Source organism: Vombatus ursinus, unplaced genomic scaffold (assembly GCF_900497805.2).
Source record: "Vombatus ursinus unplaced genomic scaffold, bare-nosed wombat genome assembly UNPS02014779.1, whole genome shotgun sequence".
NCBI classification, from domain to species: Eukaryota; Metazoa; Chordata; class Mammalia; order Diprotodontia; family Vombatidae; genus Vombatus; species Vombatus ursinus.
Window position 1 is genome coordinate 60718785 of NW_020954557.1, and position 24823 is coordinate 60743607.

Consider the following 24823-nt stretch of genomic DNA (forward strand, 5'->3'; position numbering starts at 1 on the left):
ATAAACTATGATATTTAGCAGAACTGTAAGTCATCCCTTTGTCCCTTACTCCCCATCCTTCCCCCAAGGAGAAGTGCCAAGGAAAGTACTCAGCTATCCCCTTGACCATCCTCTTACCTGGTGATAGCCCAAGAATCTAGTGGATTAGGAGAAAAAACCCCTCAGAGTCATTGTGGAAGAGACAGTTGGTGGGGAAGTGAAATGTTGCTGATCTCTAAGCTCACTTCCATGATGCCAGAAGAAGGGTCCTTTATTTGGTATTCTGTTAGAGTAGGAAGGCTCTATCAAAATAAAATCTCTACCTTAAGATTTATAACATCTTTCCTCACAACAAAACCATGAAGTATTTTAACAAGTATTATCCCCATTGTGCAGATAGGAAACAGGTTCAGAGAAATTTAGCAGCTTGCCCAGAATCACACAATTGGTAAGAGTCAAAGTCACAGCTCAAATGCAGGTCTTTTGACTTCAAGACCATGTTCTTTCTACATTACACTGCTCTACAAACCTGCCTTAAGAGTTTCTGACAGCTGACAGTGTTTTTCCTCCAGTTACTTTTTTTTTCTGGTGTGAAAATGACTCTTATACCAAAAGTATCAGTAAGTATACGAGACCGTAATTAAAGCTTTATTTGATCTAAAATATATGAACATATGTACAAATCATTTATATATAAAACATCACCTACTACCATGTTCTAAAATCCAACTACCATACCCCGCCTCCCCCCAATCACCTTGTCCCCTTCTTGCATTTGTCAGCCTTGGAAAAGAGCCAAAGGCTTAGACAATTATTTCAGGGCACTGAACAGCCTAAAAGAGGTATGTTGCTTCCTGGAGGGCCAAGCTGACTATTGAGGTATCATGTAGGTGCTGAGAAAAATCTGTTATAATATTCTATAAAAGGTTCAACTTTAACACCAATTCCAAAAGTTCCTTTGTCAAGCTGGTCATTTTTCTATGAAATAAAAACACAAATCCTACAAACTACCAATGCTAAAAGATAATTTAGCTTTATAAACATAGTTAAATATTCCCCCACCTTACCCCACCTGATTACCAAGTCTTTTCTCTCAGAAATAAATATGAAACCCAGATTACCTTTGTTTTGAAATAAAATCATTTATATAAAAAATAACTACCTAGGTTTTGAGTTCCCACTCTCTAATTTGCTGAAACCCTGCAGATGGAAGCAAAGTGAAGTGTGACCCATTTCCCTAGGATGATTTTTCCATGTAGATCCATATTAAACTGACATTTGAGAGGTAAATATTTTGAATGTGTGTGCTCAACTACTGAAACTTGTCCAAATCTTAAGATGGTCTGACAGTGTTCTAACGTGAAGGTCTGGATGGGTTTCAGAAATAGATTGACTGGTAATCATATCTACAAAATGGCTGGTGTATTTCAGTGTGAGCTTGATTTGGGCTTTGTACCATGACCAGAAATCAAAATTGAACATGTCATTGGTTTCACTGGGGCTGCCATATATAAGCTTCCTTCAAAAATGGAATTTGCATGTAATTGCAAGTGCAGAGGGACAGTTTGGCTGCTTGCAAATTACTTTGGGTTATATCGTCCAAGGCGCTTTTTGATAAAGATTGAGATCAGTTTCTGGGGGTGTTGCTGATATTCTAGTAGGACTTCACGGGGCAAGTTGATCTGGTCACATTCTAGTCTGTTGAGAAGGGTAACACAGACAACAGCAGCTAGAAAATGAAACACAAAACAAAACACAAGCATTGTTATTAGCATGTCACCCTTTGTATATTAAGATGATTTGCATCTCTTATACTAGGCCATATATGCGGAGTTGTTTTTCTTGCATTGGTGCAGAAAAGTCATGCAGTGTAGAATATATTTTGTACTTTCATGGTAACTCACATAAGGGAGTCTCAAAACAACCTATAATAAGTGTAATATAACTATTGCCCTGTCTCCTTTTGTATAATACTTGATTAAAATGAGGAAAATCAAAGCAAAATGTACTCTCATATATCTGAAACAGCCACCAGGGAGGCAAAGTGTTTGATTTTGCTGTTTAAGGAAGAACCCAAGGTGAGAAGGTCAATGCCTCGGTGCAGTACAAAATCTTATATTGTCAACATTAGGGCCAATTTTTGATTGCATTTAGTAGAGCCACAAAGGAGAAAATGGGTGATGACCGTCTTTTGAGAATTGACAATTTAGTGACAATACAACTGTCTATACATTATTGCTTAAAAAATATATCCAATGATAAAAAAAAATAAACATAGGTGACTAGACCAGCTAATCACTCCTTCCTTCTGAAATTAAACAAGGAAGAGAAAAATTTTATTTTTGGTTTTTCATCTTAAAACATCTGGCTTAGATGTGGGGAGAAGTATAGTCATAACTAGAAATAGAGTGCTAAGGTTTTGTCTACCCTGTAGAGACCCAGAGACTGCTGTGCCCATCCTTTGCCAGGGGCAGGGGTACAAGAGGATCTAGGGAAAAACAAAAGAAGGGGGTTGTGGGCTGGAAGAGGAGATAACAGGATCATAGATTTTCACCTGGAAAAGACCTTACAGGTCATCGAATTCAACTCTCTTATTTTGCAGATGTAGAAACTGAAGCCCAGAGAAATTAAGTGACTTGGCCAAAGTCATACAGCTAGTAAGTATCTGAGGCAGAATTTGAATCTCCAACTCCAGGTTCGGTACCCTATCATTATACCACGGTGCCTCATCTAGCCTATAGCACTCAATAGTCACTAAGTAGTCTCCCCTCCAAGAACAGATCAACTGTGATCCTGCTTTGCTTCTGAGATCTAAAGAGATGGGTGCATTCAGGGTGGTTTGGGGTGCCCCCTCTCTTTGTGTGACTGTAACTACAGTTGATCAGTCCTCTGTATGTGTTGCTGCTCCCCCATCCCAACTATTTTTCCTTAGGTAAAAAAACCAAAACTGTTATACATCTGGAGAAGAGACAGTGACCTGTAAAAGCCAGGATGGCAGCAATTCTCTGAATCTACAGAGAAGAATCCTAGATCACTCAATAGGTTGCCTTTCTCTCAATGCTCCTCACATAGAAATCCTCTTGGGAAGCTACCTCCTCGGGCCATTGCTAGTCAGAATAAGAAGTCATGAAAATATTCAACCAGGGTGGAATCAAGTATTCCACCACTTAGGGTCCTATTTGTTTCAAACTCACTCAGTTGAGAAGCTGACTGTCAGAGCAAGGGTAGAACCAAGACATTCTCAGGTTTATGATCACCAAGTCTATGAAGCCCACAGGTGCCCATTAGGGAACAGGAAATGTTGACAGTCTCTCTCTTATTCCTTTCCTCTTGGCAGGTAGATAAAAGTATATTCGGTCCATGTCATACCACAAAGTGGGAAGCAGAACCAGGGTTTCCTGAATGTCTTTTCTGATTATTTCAAGGACAAGACTAAAAAGTCCAAAGAGGACAGTTCATAACCATCTCAGTGGTATTTTTCTGGCCTTGGAGACCCCATTAATAAGCAATGTATAATAATCTTGTCACATAAGATTACAATTTCCAAGAGCAATTAAAATGGACTAATTACACACAACAATTTTTTAAAAAATTAAGCCTGACAGGTTTGTTACTTTAAGGCACAGATGCCTACATCAAGGATCCCAGCTATTAAAATGTCACTGAGAAAGTAAGCCAGTCCACAGACCTGAAGTTAGTGTGGCATGGGACTCAGAGAGGTCATCCTGGTCCAGGGACATATAGATATATGTAAAGTTGATAAATATGCAGAGATTCTACAGAGCTAATCATCTGACCCATGTGGGATTCATAAACCTTTTCCTTGACTGTACCCCATGCTTGAAATGCTTTCCCTCTAACCTCCTGACTTCCATGGTTACCTTCAGTACTTAGCTCAAATCTTCATACCCCCATCTCCTCCAACAGTGCCTTACCTCTGCTATTATCTGCAGTTTTCCCTGTTTGTATCTTGAATGCAGGGCAGCTAGGTGGCACAGCAGATAGAGAGCTAGGCCTGGAGTCAGGAAGACCTGAGTTCAAATTCAGCCTCAGACACTTACTAGCTGTGTGACCCTGGGCAAGTCATTTAACCCTGCTTGCCTCAGTTTCTTCATCTATAAAATGCATTGGAGAAGGAAATAGCAGACCACTCTAGTACCTTTGCCAAGAAAACCCCAAATGGGGACATGAAGAGTCAGATGTGACTAAACAACAAAATCTTGAATATATATAGGTGTTTGTATGTTGTCATCTTCATTAGACCATGAGTTCCTTGAGGGCAGAGATTGTGTTTTACCCTTCATATTCCCAGCACTTAGGCACATAGTAGGTGCTTAATACATGCCTAAATTAATTGATGAATTAATTAATTGATTGATTCTTAACCGGGTACTATACGATACAGCACCAAGATGTCTTTGTGGACAGTTTGATTTTCCTTAGTTGTTAGTGTCCACTCCCTTCTCTAATTCTCCTGCATACACTTATCTCTACACATATTACATCCTCAAGGAAGAATATAAACGTCAGGGCAGGGACTCTTTTTTTTTAAAATTTGTCTTTGTATTCCCAAATAGCTAGCACTATGACTTCCAACTGAGAAATACATAATAGATGCTTGTTAGATTGGATTTGGTATTTTCAGCCTTGAGGCCTTGCTTATCATCACACACTTTTTTGGGTCTGGGTCTGGGTCTGGGTCTGGGTCTGGGTCTGGGTCTGGGTCTGTGGTTTCATTGGTGCAAGGGACTCCCTCTACCATGTAAAGAGGCAACTGTTCCTGGGCTTGGAAAGTCTGGGGCTCTCACTGAGACATTAGGTGACTTGACCAGTCACACACTCAGCAAGGGTCTAAAGCAGGACTTGATATGTATAGCCTATATCAGATTGTTATGGAAGTGATTGTTTATAAATCAACATAAATTAATAAAAAAAGTAGGACTTGAATTAGGATCTTCCTGAATCCCAAACCAGGTCGTTACTTACTGTACCTCACTGCTTTTCTACTTTTCCACTCCCTTTCCCTATTACCATTGTTTAGGGCTGGTCCTGCAGTCCATCCTCTCCTTTATCTAAAGGAAGGAAGGAAAAGGAATAAGCATTTCTATAGCACTAGGCACTGTGCTTGCACTTTACAAATATCTCATTTGATCCTTACAATAACCTTGGGAGGTAGGTGCTGTTAGTATTCCCATTTTGCAGTTGAGGAAACTGAGATAGACCGAGGTTGAGTGACTCTCCCAGGGTCACAAAGCTAATAAGTGTCTGAGGTTGGATCTGTCTGTTATTATCTACACTTTATAGTTGAGGAAATTGAGACAGAAGTTGAGTGACTCTCCCAAGATCACACAGCTAGTAAATGTCTGAGGCTGGATTTGAACTCTAGGTCTAGCTTTCTATCCACTGTGCTACTTAGCTGCCTCAAAACAGGAAATATTCTATTTCTGGTCTTTCATGCTGGGAGACCCATCAGGTTAGCCTTTAGAGCAAATAAACTTTAGTCAAGGGTTACTTAACCCCAAGCATTTGCATTTGAAGTCTTTTATCCGTAAGTGCAGAAAAAAAATAAGGCTATGTAACTAGATAAAGAAATTTTAGACAGTTGAAAAGGACTTTTTTTGTTTGTTCTTGTTTTTGTTTTTAAGAGGAGAGGTATGAAAGCCTCATGCTGTACCCACTGCTAAAGCAGAGCTGTGACTAACTGTAACCCAGTACCTGGGACAAATTCTGTTGGCAAATGGGAGAAGGATGGTTGTGGTGGACATACCATGAGATCTGAGGACAATGAGGAACTCTGAGGGCAGGGTGTTTGAGGGGTGCAAGGCTTGGGTGGAAAAGAAGACTGTGAGCCAGGCACCAAACGTATTGGGGAGAAGGGAGAGTGGTCTAGAGGTCTCCAGATGATAAGAAGAAGGATTGGGCCAGATGGAGTGAACTTTCAAGGACTAGAGGTCCTTGTTGAGCATTGGTGGCAGATGGTAAGTCTAAATATGGCAGTAGGAAGCAGGTAGAATGCCAACTGGCCCTGTGCTTCAGGAAGTGTGAGGAACGGACCAGCCTGCCTCTAAGAGGGGGTCAAGACATGTGCCATCCTCTCTTCTGTTGTCTTTGGTTATTGAAACATTCATGCCTGTTAAGTTCATAATAAACAATTTTTTTAAAAAGATCTTAGATGTCAGTGAGTTACTGAAAATGAAGAGACTGTAAGAGGAAGAGATCTAAGATCATTGTATCATAGGGTGGAATCCCACCTATGATGTAGGCATCTGAGACAAAACCCCAGCAGTCCCCTGCTAGTTCTGACTCTGTCTGAAAGTCTACCTGCTTTGATTGTTTCAGAATGCCTGGGAAAGGGAGAGAGGCATGTGTGAGGGGGCAGGGCAGCAAGGAAGACGTTATCCCAGGATTTGGTAGAGTTGGAGAACTGACTGTCAAATTAGCTTCCTAGTGCTGGCTCTGATACACAAGGTAACAGGGTCACAGAGAAGTACCATCACCCATTACCTCATCCCCTGTAAGAAGATTTTCAAAAACTAGAAACAAATAGTCTGGAGGGAACTGAAAAGTTGTTTCCACGGTATCTTTTGGAATATTTATCATCTTTCACAATTCATTTCCCCATTCCCAGTGAGGTATTCTTCTTTACTCCAGCCAGCAAGAGGATATCAGAATGAAAAGCATTCTAAGTCAGGGTTCCTTGCACCTTTCATTGGACTTAATAAGGTAATGTTGAAAATACTGAATACATTCTGTGTGCTTCTAGTATCTGTCAAAGGAAATAAAACTGAATTCCACCTTCCCCCTATGAAAGACTCTATAACTAAGTGATTGTGTGGGCTAGAAACAAGGAAAGACAGAAAGTGGAATTTCAGCAAAACTTAATCTGAGACAAACATTAGGCTCAGTGTGTTGTCATTCAGCAGAGTGAGTGGCAAAATGTATTGTCTTCAAAAAACTGAGTGGGAATCGAACTCTCTTATCAGAAGCTCCCAGAGCAAAAGGATTAGCATCTATAATCAGAATTTTACTTCTTTCAGCCAATGGAGATTTAGCCTTGAGAGGAAAAAGATCTGCGCATGTTATAAAATTTTTTTTAAAAAAAAGATGTAAGTAGTCAGCTAATAAACATCATATGCTGTGCATGTAGAATTGTGTAGGTTCAGCCTTCAGGTGTAGTGCCCTTGGGTGAGTTCCCAAGTTCCCAAGTTTCCTGTCTCCTCTATCCATCGGAGGATGAGGATGATGGCAGCATTAACCAACGTATGTTGGGGGGAGGGATGGATTTTTTGGGGGAAGTGATGATTTCAGTTTGGGGCATGTAGGGTTTGAGATGCTGACAGGACACTCAAGTGGAAATATTAGTCACATGGCTATGGGTGTGAGACTAGAGTGCAGGCACATGATTGGGGCTAAATATTTGGAAGTCATCTTCATAGAGGTGATTATTAAAACCAAGAGTGTGGATGAAATCTCTAAGAAAAATAGCATAATAATAATATAATATTAACCATAATAATATATTTCCATGGTATGTTAAGGTTTCTAAAGCACTTTTTGGGGGACCAAACCTGTGATTTTATTCATTTAGGAAAATACTGGTGAGGAACCTCTCTTTACCAAAGCAGATTGGAACTAATGAAGAATAAAATGAGCAGGACAAGGAGAATAATTTATATGAGAACACTGTGAAAACAAACAACTTTGAAAACTGTAAGAACTGTGATCGATAAAATGACCACTGATAATTCCAGAGGATGGATGTTGAAACATGTTGTCTATTACAGAGAGGGTATGGAATGAAACATATATATTTTTGTGTACAGACATTGGGGAATTTGTTTTGCATGACTATACATATTTGTTATAAGGAATTTACCTTTTTTTCTTTGCTTTTTTCCTCCCAGTGGGATGGAGAGTGGGGATGGGAGGAAGGTAGAGAAAATAGATTTCTACTATTTTTTTTTTACATAGAGAGGTGAGGGGTTGCTAAAGATTGAAATATTGCATGAATTTCAGATAAAGTTGTTGTATTATTAATATTGTCATACTTTTGTTACAAAATACCTCTCACTAAGTGGGAGTAAGTGGTAAATGTTTGCAGTATAAAAAATTAATAAAATTGAAAGCATTAAAAAAAAGCAGACTGGCACCTTCTGATATCTTAGAGTTTTAGAGATTTGTGTGGAGCACTTAAAGGTTAAGTTACTTGACCATGGTCACACTGCTAGTATCTGACAGAATTTGAACCCAGACCTTCCTGGCTCCAAAGCCAGATCTCTCTCCAGTTAACCATATTGCTTCTGATGGGAGACATTATCAGCCCCATTTTACAGAGGAGAAAATAGAGGCTCTGACAAGTTAAAAGGACTTGCCCATGATTACACACCTGACAATATTGAATCCCAAGTCTGCAACCCTTTCTGCTGTGCCACATAGCCTCTCAGAATAGACTAAATCCATTCCTTTCTGAACCTCAGTTTTCTTAACTACAAAATGGGAATGATACCATTCATGATACCTAACTTGCAGGTTTTTTTGTGAGGCTCAAACATGTGTTAAAAGTACTTGCAAATGTACAAGCCCGATATAAATAGCTTTTTGTCACCGACCCCACCTGAGTGTCTTTCCAACATATTAAACCAACATGTCCAAAACCAAAATGGTTATTTCCCCACCAAAAGAACTCTCAACTTCTCTTTTTTTCCCCTCCAGGTCAACCAGGCTCCAAAGATCAAGTCCATCTTTGACTTTTCTGTCTCCTTCATTCCCCATCCAAGTAGTTGCCAAATCCTGTTGATTCTCCTTTCGTTGTCGGCATCTCTAATTTCAGATGGATTGGCGTCTCTCTTCTCCACTCAATACCCTCTCACCTTGACTCCACTCATTAACTCTCACCTTGACTAGGGTACTAGCCCCCTGATAGGTCCCTTCTCTCCAATCCAAACTTCTTCACACAGCTGCTAAAATAATCCTACCCTGCTGATGAGTAGGCCTTACAGTGTCTCTTCTTTGCTGAAAAATGTTCCCTACTTCTCTAACTTTTAGGCTGGTGTTAAAGACCATTCACAATCCAGTTAAAAACCTAACTTTTGCAGACTTCTTTCATTCTTCTTGGGGCAGCTAGGTGGTGCAGTGGGTGGAGCGCTGGGCTTGGAACCAGGAAGACTTATCTTCATGAGTTCAAATCTGGCCTCAGATACTATCTGTGTGATCCTGGGCAAGTCATTTAACCTTATTTGCTTCAGTTTCTTATCTGTAAAATGAGTTGGAGAAGGAATCTTTACCAAGAAAACCCCCCAAAATGGGGTCACAAAGAGTTGGACGCAACTGAAAACGACTCAGCAACAAAATTAATCCTTCTTCCCTTCACATACTCTATGTTACAGAGAAAGTAGACTACCAGGCTGACATGTCTTGTGTACACAAATCCTCCACATTGCTACCTATTGAAGGCTTTCTCTTCCTTCAGGGCCATCAGGTGCCATTGGTCTTTTCAATCCAACCAGGTAAAAATAATATCTCTCACCTCAAATTTCCTATAGCTTTCTCTGCATCTTCCTTTGTTTTCATTTCATTCCAACTTTTAGTTAGTCAACTCTGTCAACTAGCATAAATTAAGGGCCTACTACATTTAGAGCTAAAAAGGCCATAAAGTCCAACTCTCTTATTTTACAGCTCTGGAAGCTGAGGACCCAAGAGATTAAGTTGCTTATGTATGAGGTGATGTTTCAACCCAGATAGATCTTCCTGACTCCAAGTCTGGTGCCCTATCCATACCACACTGCCCATGCTTATGTACATGTTATACATACACACACATATACATATGTATATGTGCATATGTATGTATATATATGTATATACAAATGTATCCTATTAGATTATTAGCCCCTTGAGAGTAAGCACTATGTTGATTTTTATCTTTGCATCTTTAGCAACTAATACAATGCCTTATATGGTTGTTGTTGTTGTTTGTGAGGCAATTGAGGTTAAGTGTTTTGTTGTTGTTAAGTCACTTCATTTGTACCCAATTCTTTGTAACCCCAGTGGAGTCTTCTTGGCAAAGATACTGGAGTGGTTTGCCATTAGCTTCTACAACTCATTTTACAAATGAGGAAACTGAGGTAAGCAGGGTTCCTAACTTGCTCAGGATCACACAGCCAGTAAGTGCCTGAAGCGAAACTTGTACTCAGATCTTCCTGACTCCAGGACCCAGTGCTGATGTTAGTACCCAACAAATGTTTATTTTTAAATTGAGATAAGTCAAATTGATTGTGTTATGATGAAGGTTGGAAGCCTCCAGGGGCCAGTAACACGTGCACAAGGGACTCAAGGTCCACAAACACCTTGTGAACTCTGTAGAAAAGGTAAATGTTGATTGTGAGGGAAAAGAAAAGGTACACAGGATAGGACTAAAAGGGACAGCATAGGGGGAGGGAGTTCTAGGCAGTCCTATGGAGATTAAGGGCCCTGAGCTGAAAGAGAGAGGAAGACTGGAAGGGTGATTGGGATCCTTTGTGTATTAAGGAAGTTGTCACTACTTGGTCTTGGAATGGGTCATTTTTAGCTGCACTTCTATCTGTTTTACTTGTCTCTGTCACTATCCCCATGCAAGCTTATGGTTTGGTTTGTTTTTTTTTGGCTAGGCTATGGGGTTATGTGACTTGCCCAGGGTCACACAGCTATGTTGTTGTAAGTGTTATGTGTCTGAGGCCGAATTTGAACTCAGGTCCTCCTGACTCCAGGGCCAATGCTCTATCCACTGTGCCACCTAGCTGCCCCCTTAAGCTTATGTTCTAAATAACATAAGATAAGCATACACTTCTTTCCGATCATGTATTTTTCTTGCTTTCTCTAAGGTTCAGGAATGGGCAGAAAGTATATGTTGATTTAACAACCAAGATTTTGGAGCTAGAAGATACCTTAGAGATTCTTTAGTCCAAGGGATCTTAATCTGGGGTCTATAAACATACAAAACAATTCAGCTAACTGTATTTCAATATAATTGGTTTCCTTTGCAATCTTAGGTATTTTATTTGATTCTGAGAAGGGCTCCATAGGCTTCACCAGACCACCAAAGGGGGCCATGACCCACAAGAAGGTCAAGAAGCTCTGATCTAATCTAGCTTCATTGTAGATGAGAAAATGGAGAATCACAGAGGTGGAGAGACTTGTCAGGGGAGTGTACCAGAGCTGGGACATGAATGAACTCAGGTCTTCTGATTCCAAATCCCAAATGCTTTTCACTACATCATTGCTTCCCATAAGTAACATCCCATACTGATGCTTAGAAATAGATTAAGAAGCTTCATTACATATGCTTTTTAGTTGTTATGTCTGGAAGTTATATTCTAATCCTACTAGTGGATTTTTAATTTAGCCTCTAAATCAGCCTTGCAGCAAAGGAGAAAAGTTGTTCTAACAGAGGGTAATAGAAGGGAGAAAATCTTATGAATCAAATTATCAGATAAAAATACCATTTCTTATTTTTACATTTAGTACAGAATCATACACCCAGTAGGTGCTTGATAAATTATATTTGGTGTTGATGATTTATTTCATGGCACTGAATTTCAAAAAAGAGACAGCGACCATGTTAAATACAGATAGTGTACAGTTTTTGAAATTTTTTGCTTTAACATCCTGTTATGTGGTTATCATTTTCCAGCTGTGTGGTAATCATTCTCACTAAAAGAAACTTTTTTTTTGCTGTGCAAACTTTTTATCTGGAGCTTTCCAAGTAGGTCTAATATAGTGTATAAATTTGGTTGGAAACAACTTTTTTATTGGTGAGCTTGTGAATTACTTTCTAAAGGATATTTAAGATGATGGGAGGCAGCTTGGCATTCAATTCAATTCTGTAAACATTTATGAAGTGCCTGCTGTATGCAAGGAGCTGGGTTAAGCCCTGGAGATATAGATAGTTTCAATTCTGCTCTTAAAGAGTTCACAATCTAATGTGAGGAAAGAAATGTATACAAATAACTAACTCCAAGTAAACTGCAATAAGAAATAAATTATAAAATTTATGTGGAGGGAGAATTTTTTTCACCTGCAAGGGTCAGGGCAGGCATCATGGAACAGGTAGTACTTGAGTTGGTCCTTGAATCAAAAGAGAGAATTCAAAGAGTAGGAGCAAAGCCCATTCCAGACATGAATGATGGCATGGACAAAGGCATGGAAATGAGAGAGAAAATAGGATACAGGGAAAGAGAATACTCCATTTGCCTGGAATATAGAGCATAAGAAAGACACTGGGAGCCAGATTGTAGAGGGCCTTGAATACCAGGATATGGATTACACTTCATTCATTAGTTAATAGGGAGCCATTGAAAGTTTTTTGATTTTTGTTTTCTGTAGTAGAGTAGTGACATGATTGGGAGTGGTTAGAAAGATAATCTGAACAGTGATGTGAAGGATATGTAATTGAGAGGAAATAAGGAATACAGTTAGAGTTACCAGGCATGCCTACTTGTTCCTGTGGGGAGCTGACTCCATTATATCCAGTTTTCATGACTAGGGATCAGTGAAATAGAGGAGAATTTGGGAAGAGGTGGAGTATCAGAGCTATTTCCATTAGATAAAATCCATATTAAATATATTCCTTAAACTAACAAGACAGCACGGTAACCCACAGAGTGGCAGAGCTAGAGTGCAAACAATTGTCTCTTCTCTAAAAAAACATAGAGAAGCTGGCACTTCCTCATATTGCTTCTCAATAAGGGGGAGGAGGGGATTGTGTCACTGTCAGGTTGAACTTTCTCAGATCCAGATCCTTCTTGTTGAATAGGACTAGCATAGTGGTTAACAGTGCCATATGGTGGTTGAAGACATATGGGAGAAGGGACAGACTGGAGGCAGAAAGACCACTTAGGAATCTATTAAATAATTTAAGATAAGAAGAGATGCAAGCCTGAATTAGAATAGTTGCCATACACATGGAAAGAAAGGAATGGATGGAAGAAATACTATAGAGGTAGAATCAACAAGACCTGGCAACAGGTTGGATGTGTGGAGTAAGGGAGGTTGAAAGGTCAAAGATGACAAGGAGGTTACATGGTAGATTGACCAAGAGGATTGTGGTGCCATCAACAGAAACAGGAAAGTTGGGATACTGGATATGTTTTAGGGAGAATATGATGAGTTCAGTTTTGGATATATTATGATTGAGATGCCTTTGGTAAACTCAGGGAAAGACATCTAGTTCAGCTTCTTAGTTGAACATATGGCCCTGGAGTCTTGAAGAAAGATCAGGAGGAAAAGACATGGATTTTGGAGCCATCTATGTGGTAAGAGGAAAGGAAGAGGAGGCCACAGAGAAGACTGCAAAGAGGAGAGAGAGAAAGAAAGAGAGAAAGAGAGAGAGAAAGAGAAAGAGAGAGAGATAATAAGTAACAGAGCCGAGATTCGAACCAAGAACCTCTGACTCTAAATCCCATGCTCTTTGTACTGTACCACTTTGCCTCTTATTTAGCAATAAGTGACCTTAGAAAGATTTACCTTAGTAGAATGATGGGGATAGAAACCAGATTGCAAGGATGACAGGATAGATGATCCTTGAAGTCACTGAACTGTCTGTCATTTTTGTCTTCATAACCCCAAAGTCTGGAATAATGTCTTACCCACAGTAGCTATTTAATAAATGTTTGTTGATTAATTGAGGAGTAATGTGGAATTTCATACCTCCTCAGGGTGTAATGGCACACCTCTTCCCAGTTCTAGATACAAGTTAAAGAAAGCAGAAGTCGGCTCCTAATTCTTGTGAAAATCTTACCTTTTAGCCCACAAAGTCCACACATGGCTGCAAACACAGAGGACTCCATTTCAATATTCCTGATGCCAGTTTTGTAAGCTCTTTGTAAGTAATCGAGCTTTTTTTCATTAGAGAAAGAACACAGTGCTCCATCCAGACGTCCTTGTCCTTAAAGAGAAGGGAGAACCTTTGACCAATGGTCTTTCAGAGTTCACAGGCATGCTTAGAGTGGCTCATAGGTTTGTTTAGAGTGGCTCATAAGTGTGATAGCTTGAAATTGTTTCTACAGGTCATTTAAATCACTAGATTCATCTGTATCCTCAGTTTTTACTTTTGTGGTGCAATTTTCATTAAATTTGACAAACATTTATTACATATCTGTTATGCTAAATACTGAGAATATAGAAAATTAAGAAAGCATGGTCCATGATTTAAAAAAACAAACACCCCAACAGCTCTAGTTTAGTGGGGGCAGAGGAGTGAAGGTAGGGGAAGAAAAACTAAATTCTTTTTTTAAATTGGTCTGGATCTGAGGTTTCATTGGTATAGAGAATTGTGAAGAAACTTCCTTTATCAATATGGATCAGAAACTATTTTCTGAGACCCTGAAAGGTAAAAATGATGTGCCCAGTATCACACAGCCAGAAGCCGGATTGAAACCAGGTTTCCTGACACCAGTGCTGATGTCATTACACCATGCTGCCTCTCAAATCCTGTGCCTGAGAGTACCTGAGAGAGGTGCCCTGCCCTCACAAGGAACGAGGATCAAAGGAGGGAGGGCTCACTTGAAGTGGGCAGGCTCAAGCAAAGCTGTATGGAGGAGGTGACATTGGAGGCGAATAAGCTGAATGAGGATAGGCTATTAACTAGGAAGGAAAAAGAAGGCACCACACTACAGAGGCTATATGTTTTAATGGGGGAAAACACACTGGACCTGGAGTTAGAAGACATGAGTTCTAGTTCTGTTTCCATCACTTAGTAGCTATGTGACCATACACAAGTCAACTTCCTCTGAGCCTGTTCCTTCATTTGCAAAAATTGGATTATTGTTGTTTAGTCACTCAATCATATCCAATCTTTTGTGACCTTGTGGACCATAGCATACCAATATTATCCATGAGGTTTTCTTGGCAAAGATACTGGAATGGTTTGCCATTTCCTTCTCCAGTGGATTAAGACAGAGTTTTAAGTGACTTGTCCAGGGTCATATAGCTAGTAAGATTCTGAGGCTGGAATTGAACTCAGGTCTTCCGGACTTATGGGCTGGTACTCTACCAGGGCCAGTGCTCTATCCACTAGGCCACCTAACTTCCCTACTCAATCATATTCAACACTTTTAAAATCATAAAGCATCACATAAATGACAGATATTGTTATTAATCACAAGCTAAGTAATTTGTATTTTATTCAGAACATGATGAAGAGGCAATGAGAACTTTTGATCTGGGAGTACTTTAGTCAGAGTCATACATGTGGAAAATTAATCTGGCATTAGTTTGTAATTCAATTGGTGGGAGGAGGCTAGAGGTGGTGAGACCAGTTAAGAGGCTATTTTAATTATTGAGGTGAGAAATAATAAGGCCTGACTTAGGATGGAAAGGAGAGAATAAATGTAAGAGATATTATAGAAATAAAATGGATAGGAGATGGTGAATAATTGAGTGGGAGGGAGTGGTATAAGGGAGACAAAAAATGACAGAGGTTTTAGCCCTGGTAATGAGAAGAACAATAGCACCATTAACAGAAATGAAGAAGTTGGGAAAAGGATGGACTTGGGGAGGAAGATAGCAAGATCATTTAAAGATATGTTGAGTTGGAAGTGTTGACTACACATGACGGTGAAACTGTCCCACAAGGAGATGAAAATGAGGTTCTGAAGCTAAAGTTAATGATTGGGACTTGTCCCAATGGCATGTAAGCACTAGAGGCATAGATGCTATGAATGAGGTAATTCAAGCCACAGGACTGACTTAGTTAATGGAAGACAGTATATCAGTATACTTACATATGTGTACATATGCAAATATATATGAGAGACAGACAGAAAGACATAGAAACATGGAGAGATAGACACAGTGAGAGACAGAAAGATGAAGAGACAGAAAAAGAGATAGAAAGAGATATATAGAGGCAGAGACAGAGACAAAAACATGGAGATATAGAGACAGAAAGATAGATGGATAGATAGATAGATAAATAGACAGATAGAGCTAGATAAAAAGATCCAGAGAGGGAGACAAAAAGACAAAGATAAAGACATAGACAGAAAGAGATATATAGAGACAGAGAGACAGAGACAGGGAGACAGAGACAGAGAGACAGAGATGGAGAGACAAAGCCAGAGACGTAGAGAAAGAAAAGAGGAGCCAGTAGTAAAGGAAACAAGGAAGGAGGGACAGCAATAGGAGAACCTGGCCAACTTCAATTTCATGCTTTTCTCTCTTTACATCTTTCCCTCTCTCCCACTTCTATTTCCTCCTTTGCTTTTCCTTTTTCCTTATTCTTATTTTCCTCATATCTCTCTCCATTTCTTTCTTTTCCTTGAGTGTGCCAATGCCCCACAGGTATTGTTTACATCCTGGGGTTGATACAACTAAAAATGTAGATTATTACTGAGTTAGATTGGATACCCTCGTGCAACCCCTGAGTCTTTCCTAGGTTCCCCACCCCCACCCTAGCCATCTGTGCAATACTAAGGTGGAAATATTTTGAGGCAGTTCCATCCCTTTGGGGCTCCCATGTGTCTTTCTTTATGTTTTCCAATACCCACTGGTTCCTTCTGTCCTCTGCTTATCCTTTAAGGTTCAGGTGAATAGCAAAAGCAGTGAATGATTATGTTTTCCTTTCTCCTGAATCACTGATTTCAAAATTAATGACATGAAAAGAGACACAATTTTGTTAACTTCCCTAATTGCATTTTAGTATTCAATTTGTTCTTGGAGGATTAAACCCAGCCCTGAATATAAATTCATTATGTGGGTTTCTCTGCTGGTTATTATGTCCTTGTGGTCTTATGCTTTAGTAACTAGAAAAGCCTGTTTCAATTTTCTTTTAATCCTCTATTATTAATTCCCTGAAGTGGGTGTTTTCATATAATTTGTGAACTTAAATACCAAAGAGATACCAACAACTTTCTGCATAGACCCAACTGTTGGTAAGTTGTCCTTACCTTCATAGAAATCATAGGTACACATTGTATGCCCAATGAGTGTTGGGAAGTCTGGAACTTCTTTGCTACATTTGAGTAATTCTTCTGCCAATTCCTTGTCCAGCTCTGTATTTTGAGTAACCACAGTGTCCAGGATTATCTGCTCAAACTGGGGCTTAAAGAAGGAGTCTACAGCTGTGTCTGTTATAACAATAGACCCAGGTTCAATCCCTGTAATATGAAAAGAAAATGAAAAAGAAATGATTGCAACAAAACAATCCTGAGAGCCCATTTTTCTTATCTAATCTAATTCCTTTCCCACATGAGAGCTCTTTTGGTGCTTGAAGGCTGCTAACACAACCTCGCTATGTCTTTTTTCTCCTTCAGGATAACAAGTTACTTCATCTCATCCTTTCTCCATTTCTGGGTGTGTGTCAAGTTGTCTTATGCCCTTCCTAAAATGGGGTGTCTAGAATTGAACTCAGTACTCCAGATGTGAATGGAGGAATCACCATAATGTCTGGTGAATCTACCTTATTTACTACAGCCTAAGAGAGCAATAGACTGAAGAACCTGAATGTCAAGCTTAGGGTCAGTCAGTCAGTCAGTCAATAAGCATTTACAAGTGCTTACTGTGGGCTAAGCACCATGAAAAGTGCTGGGGTTAAAAAAAAGGGGGCAAAAAACCTGTCCCTGCTCACAAGCTATAGTAATTATTGTTATCCCTATTTGACATATGAAGAAACCCAGGCTCTAAGAGATTAAATAAATCTGATGGCCACATTTCTATGAAGTATCGGAGCTGGGATGCAAATCCACATCATCCCAGCTTCAAGGTGTGTGCCCTTTCCACGGTGATTCTGTTCAGGTATGGGAGGGACGCTGAGGACACCCTTCCAATACTGATATTTTATTATTCCATTGCTCGCACCTCCCTCTGTATTGTGTGTGCTTTTTGTGGCTAGCTGGCATGCCCAACCCCAGACTTGGTCTTGTGAGACCTTTAGTTTTCTCTAGCACTCAAAACATAAATGGGTCCAAGAGCATCATCCACTCTCTTACTATTCCCATTTACTTCACAGTTTTATTGGGAGGAATAAAAAAGATAATAAAAGCAATTACTTTTATTATTGAAAATGGATATATAAATGAGTTGAGAGGCAATATCAGGTAGTGGATAGAGGGCTGAATAACCAAAGGTCAAGTTCTGCTTCTAACACATGCTAACTACATGACCATGGGAAAGTTCCAAGCTCTCAGACCTTCAAAAAACTCAGAAGTCTACAAGATGTAGATGAGTTAGTTGTCAATCTGTGTTAGCGGAGATCCCTACACCAATAAAGTCAGAGCTCTTCCCTATCCTTAGCAAAACAAAACAAATAAAAATGTTGTTGTCAGTCTAACTCCTCCCATGTAGTAATATGGGGCTATGAGAGTGCATAACTATGGCAGCATGTTTGCGAGCTTCACAAAAAAGAGCTTTCCTTGCAAACCAAAGAAAGTCTAGTTGTTGGTGTCTTTGCCTCAAATCTCTCCCCAATTCAACCAAGCCTCCAACTCAGCTACCAGAGTGATGTTTTTTTTTTTTAAGAAACTCCAGTTGCTCTCTATTACTTCCAAGATTGGGCATCTAGGTGACACAGCGTATAGAGCACTGGGCTTAGCACCAGGAAGACTCATCTTTCTGAGTTCAACTATGACCTCAGATATTTTCTAGCTGTGTGACCCTGGGCAAGACACTTAACCCTGCTTGCCTCAGTTTCCTCATCTGTAAAATGAGCTAGTGAAGGAAATGGCAAATCACCCCAGTTATCTTCTCCAAGAAAATGCCAAATAGGGTCATGAAGAGTCGGACATGACTGAAAAAATGACTAAACAACTTCAAAGAGCAAACATAAAACCCTTTTGCTTGCTTTAAAAAATTTTTATAACCTGGTCTCCTCTTATCTTTCCAGTCTTCTTATACTTTTCTCCCCTTCATCTTCTTTATGACCTAGTGACACTGGCATAATGATGTTCCTTGCATAAGATATTGTATCCTGATTGCATACATTTCTCTGCCTGTCTCTTACTATTCCCATTGGAATGACTGGAATGTTCTCTCACCTCTTCTCTGCCTCCTGAATTTCTCTGGCTTCCTTCAAGACTTAGCTAAAATTTTACCTTCTATATGAAGCTTTTCCTGATTCCCCTTAATGTTAATGACTTTCTTGTGTGATATTTCTTGCATGTGTTTATTTGTGCATATGTTGTTGTTTGCATGTTCTCTTCTCTTTTAGAATGTGAGCTCCTTGAAGTTAGGGCTGTCTTTTGCCTTTGTAACCTCAGTGCTTTGTCTAATGTCTGACACATAAAAAAGCACTTAATAATTGCTTATCGACTGATTGACTAGTAAGATGATACATCTGTTAGGCATTATCAAGGATCCCTGCCTAGCATCTTGGATTGTTGGGCTTTCCTATTTTCTTTTGGCTCATAGGTGAATGTACTATATTTGGTAGTTTGATTGGTGAGGCAAATGCGCTATATTTTTATACCAATTTTTTATTCATCCTGCTTTCATCATAGACAACTGGGTACCTTACCTATGCCCCCTGATGTGCCAATGCGGATGATTGTCACATCATAACACTTTGCATAGTAAAGGAGTTTGATGAGCTCATGCAGCATAATCGAAATGGAAGGAATGCCCATGCCGTGCTGTCAAGAAGAAAAGAAAAGTCATCATATTTCTTTGAAATTGATAGATGCACAAGACATTTTGTTCCTTCTTTACAAGTTAACAACGCACAGATGAATTTATATGATCATGAAGGACTTGGCAAGGCTGGGGAAGATTTAAGTCATCTCTAACTTATATCCCCATGATCGCCTGATGGATGGGCACATCTGGGAGGATCTGAAAGGAGGATTTCCATCTCTATTTAAGTGGGTTCTGCCCTCCTAGGCAGTAACAGAAAAAAGATGTTATATAGTCTCCAAGATTGTCAGGGGAACATAATTCCTTTACTCCCCACCAGGAGCCTGATGAGGAAACTTTTCAAAAGAGCATTTTTCATGTTTAATTTGATTGTGAGAAAATGTGTGTGTGTTTGTGGCTGCCATGTCACTCAAACTTCTCTATTGTGCTAAGTGGAATTTGCAATTCCTTTTGTTGTTCTTATGTTTCCCTGCCTGAGTTCACTCACTGCTATTTCTATGTGCATGATGAATGGGGAAAGGGGGGAGGTTGGGTGAGAATGGGCCAAGAATCTAGGAATAGACATCTGAAAGAATACTCCAAATCACTGATAGAGAAAAACCAATTAAAGCAACTCTGAAGTTTCACCTCATCTTTGGCAAAGATGACAAAAAAGGAAAATAGCAAATCTTAGAGGTGCTTTGGGGAAACACACATTAATGCCCTGTTGGTGGGTCTGTGAATTGGTAAAGCCATTTTTTTCTTTTTTTTTCTTTTTTTTCTTTTGTTATGGTAATTTTTATTTATTTTTTTTTGTTTTCAACATTTACTTCCACAAGATTTTGAGTTCCAAATTTTCACCTCATCTCACCCTTCCCCCCATCCCAAGATGGCATGCATTCTGAATACCCCTTCCCCTAGTCTGCTTTCCCTTCTATCTCTTCCCCCCTTCTCTTATCCTCTTCCCTTTCAATTTTCTTGTAGGGCAGGATGGATTTCTATACCCCATTTCCTGTATTTCTTATTTCCCAATTGCATGTGAAAACATTTTTTTAAACATGTGTTTTTAAAACTTTGGGTTTCAAATTTTCTCCCTTCCTCCCTCCCCACCCACCCTCATTGATAATATATAGGTTATATATGTGCAGTTACGCAAAACACTTCCATAGTAGACATGCTGTGAAAAACTAACTCTATTTCCCTTAATCCTATCCCACCCACCCCGATTTATTCCATTCTTTCTTTTGACCCTGTCCCTCCTAAGAAGTACTTGCTTCTGATTGCCCCCATCCCAATCTGCCCTCCTCTCTATCATCCGCCTACTCTTGTCCCCTTCCCCCCCCCATTTTCCTGTAGGGTAAGACAGATTTCCATAACCAATCGAGTGTGTATGTTATTCCCTCCTTAAGTCAAATTCTATGAGAATAAGATTCACTCATTCCCTCTCACCTTCCCCCATTTCCCCTCCACTGTAAGAGCCTTTTCTGTTTTTTTTTGTGAGATAATTTACCCTGTTCTACCACTCCCTTTCTCCTTCTCCTAGTATAATCCTCTCTCACCCCTTAATTTTATTCTCTAGATATGACTCCTTCATTTTCAACTCACCCTGTGCCCTCTATCTATCTATCTATCTATCTATCTATATCTATATATACATGCATATAATTTTTTTCTTCCAACTACCCTAATACTGACAAAGGTCTCATGAGTTACAAATATCATCTTTCCATGCAGGAATGTAAACAATTCAAACATAATAAGTCTCTTATGATTTTCTCTTTCCTGTTTACCTCTTCATGTTCCACTTGAGTCTTGTATTTGAAAATCAAATTTTCTATTCCGCTCTGGTCTTTTCATCAAGAATGCTTGAAAGTCCTTTATTTCACTGAATGACCATTTTTTTCCCCTACAGGATTATACTCAGTTTTGCTGGGTAGGTGATTCTTGGTTGTAATCCTATCTCCTTTGCTCTCTGGAATATTATATTCCGTGCCCTGTGGTCCCTTAATGTAGAAGCAGCTAAATCTTGTGTTATCCTGATTGTGTTTCCACAGTACTTGAATTGTTTTTTTCTGGCTGCTTGTAATATTTTCTCCTTGACCTGGGAACTCTGGAATTTGGCTACAATATTCCTAGGAGTTTTCCTTTGGGGATCTCTTTCAGGAGGAGATCAGTGGATTCTTTCAATTTCTATTTTGCCCTCTGGTTCTAAAATATCAGGGCAGTTTTCCTTGACAATTTCCTGAAAGATGATGTCTAGGCTCTTTTTTTGATCATGGCTTTCAGATAGCCCAATAATTTTTAAATTCTCTCTCCTGGATCTATTTTCCAGGTCAGTTGTTTTTCCAATGAGATATCTCACATTGTTTTCTAATTTTTCATTCCTTTGAATTTGTTTTACAGTGTCTTGATTTCTCATAAAGTCACTAGCTTCCAATTGCTCTATTCTAATTTTTAAGAAAGTATTTTCTTCAGTAAGCTTTTGGATTTCCTTTTCCATTTGGCTAATTTTGCTTTTTAAGGCATTCTTCTCCTCATTGTCTTTTTGGACCTCTTTTGCCACTTGGGTTAGGCTATTTTTTAAGGTGTTATTTTCTTCAGTATTTTTTTGGGTCTCCTTTAGCAAGCTGTTGACTTGTTTTTCATGATTTTCTTGCAAAACTCTCAGTTTTTCCTCTACTTCTCTTACTTGCTTCTCAAAATCCCTTTTGAGCTCTTCCAAGGCCTGGGACTGATTCATATTCTTCTTGGAGGCTTTGGATGTAGGAGCTTTGGCTTCATTGTCTTCTTCTGGTTGTATATTTTGATCTTCTTTGTCACCAAAGTAAGATAATATAGTCTGACTCTTTTTGTGATGCTTCCTCATGATCCCGACCAATTACTTGAGTTTTACACTCTTTGTTAAGGTAAAAGTCTGCTTCCAATGTGGAGAATTACTGTCCCATGCTTCAGGGGTTTGTACAGCTGTTTTCAGAGATATTTCTAGGGATCTGTAAATTTTCAGTTCTTCCAAGGTGCTATGATAAGAGGCGAGGTGTTTTCTCTCCACCACCACAACAAGCTTCACCACACCAGCACTCCTCCTCACCCCAGGACCACCCCATAGAACTGTGACCCCGATCCAAGCATGGGCAAAGCAAGAGATTCCTGCCCCAACACTGGTAAAGAGACCCAGCAATCCCCCTCGATCAGCCACTCAATTCCCCCTCAGTCTGTGGGCCAGAAGCTCAGGAAACAGCCACGGCCCTGGGGGCGGCTGAGACCTAGCTCCTTCTCTCACTGCAGTCACAGACTTTTCCCACTGACCTTCTAAGTTGTCTTTGGCGTTTGTGGGTTGAGAAGTCTGGAAACCACCACAGCTGCCCATGATTCAGTCCTCTGAGGCCTGCTCCAGTGTCGCTGTGGCCTGTGCACCCACACCGAACTGCTTCCCTCTCCCCGCCTGGCGTGATATACCTTTCTGATCAACCATCCAGGCTGTCTTTGGCTGGAAATTTGTTTCACTCTGTCTTTTTGTGGGTTCTGCTGCTTTAGAATTTGTTTAGAGCCGTTTTTTATAGTTATTTGGAAGGGTTTGGGGGGAGAGCTCAAGCAAGTCACTGCTTTCCCTCCACCATCTTGGCTCCTGGTAAAGCCATTTTGGAAAGCAGTTTGGAACAATACTCCAAAAGTCACTTAACTGTGATATTGTTTGATTGAGAGATAGCACTATGAGGCCAACAGATAGACAGATAGATAGATAGATTTAAATGTATATGTGTATAAATGTGTGTATGTATATGTGTATATATTTATATGAGGGTAGATAGATAGATGATAGATGCTTAAGAGACCAAAGAAAGAGGGAAAGTATTCACATACAACTATATTTATAGTGGCTATTTTTATGGGGGGAAAAACTAAAAACTAAGGGAGTACCATCAGTTGGAAAGTGACTGAACAAATTATGGTATATGAATATAGTGAAATACTATTACACCATGGAACATAATGGAAGGGACAGTTTCAGAGAAACCTGGGAAGACTTATGTGACCTGCTGTGGAGTGAAGTGAGCAAAACCAAGAGACCAATTTATACAATAACAACAACATTATAAAGACAAATAACTTGAAAGACTTAAGACCTCTGGTAAATGCAATGACCAATAACAATTCCAGAGGACAGGTTCTGAAGCATGCTGCTCACCTCTTGATGGAGAGGCAATGGACTAAAGAAACAACATGAGATGTGCATTTTTAGACATGGCCAATGTGGAAATTTGTCTTGCTTGATTAAGCATATTTGTTATAAGGGTTTTGTTTTTTCTTAATTTTTTTCAATATGGGTGGAAGTGGGAGGGAGGGAACATAAATGCATGGTAATTGAAAAAAATCAAATGAAATCTGTGTGAAAAATAAAATACACTGAGAAACAAGTTGCAAACACAATTTATATTTTGCAATATATACTGGAAGCACAGGCAAGAATCATGACAGACTGTGGGGGTGGTGTAGCATTTTGAACACTTTCAGTCAGTCAGTCAGTCAGTCAGTCAAAAGATAGTTATCAAGTGCCTGCTATGTGCCAGGCACTATACTAAGGGCTTGGGATTCAAAGAAAGGCAAAAGACAGTCTCTACTCTCAAGGAGCTTACAATCTAATGAGGAAGTCAACAAGAGAAAAAAATGTGTACAAACAAGATATATACAGAATAAATAGAAAATAAATGAGAGAGAAGGCCTTAGAATTAAGAAAGATGGGGAAAGTCTATATAATATGGGATTTTAGTTGGGATTAAAAGGAAGCCAAAGAAATCAGTAGGCAGAGATGGGAAGGAGAACATTCCAAGTAAGGGGGATAGTCAGAGAAAGTGCCTGGAGACTAGAGATGGAATGTCTTATTTATGGAACAGCAAGGAAGCCAGTGTCACTGGATCAAAGAGTAGATGGTGGGGAGAGAGGTGTGAGAAGACTGGAAGTGGACTAGGTTATGAAGGGTTTGAATGTTAAATAGAGGATTTTGTATTTGAATCTGGAGGCAATAAAGAGGAATTGAAGTTTATTGAGTGGTGGAGTGGCATACTCAATCCTTTACTTTAGGAAAACTCATTTTGGTGGCTGAACAGAGGATGGAATAGAGTAGGGGGAAACTTGAGGCAGGCTGACCCACCATCAGGCTATTGGAATGGTCTAGGTGTGAAGTGATGAAGGCTTGTACCAGGGTGGCAGCATTGTCAGAAAAGAGAAGGGAGCATACCTGAGAGATGCTGAAAAGGTAAAATTC

At 39.6% G+C, this 24823-nt stretch overlaps 1 protein-coding gene across 1 annotated transcript in view; it reads right to left on the bottom strand.

Annotated features, from left to right (window-relative positions):
- Positions 1-594: 594 nt before the first annotated feature.
- The window catches only part of LOC114045640 (uridine phosphorylase 2-like), a 46202-nt gene continuing 21973 nt past the window's right edge, over positions 595-24823 (bottom strand). Inside the window, 4 exon segments of the mRNA XM_027865707.1 lie at positions 595-1708; positions 13754-13900; positions 16902-17111; positions 19466-19580. Coding sequence (XP_027721508.1) covers positions 1560-1708; positions 13754-13900; positions 16902-17111; positions 19466-19580 — 621 coding nt within the window. The 3' untranslated portion in view covers positions 595-1559.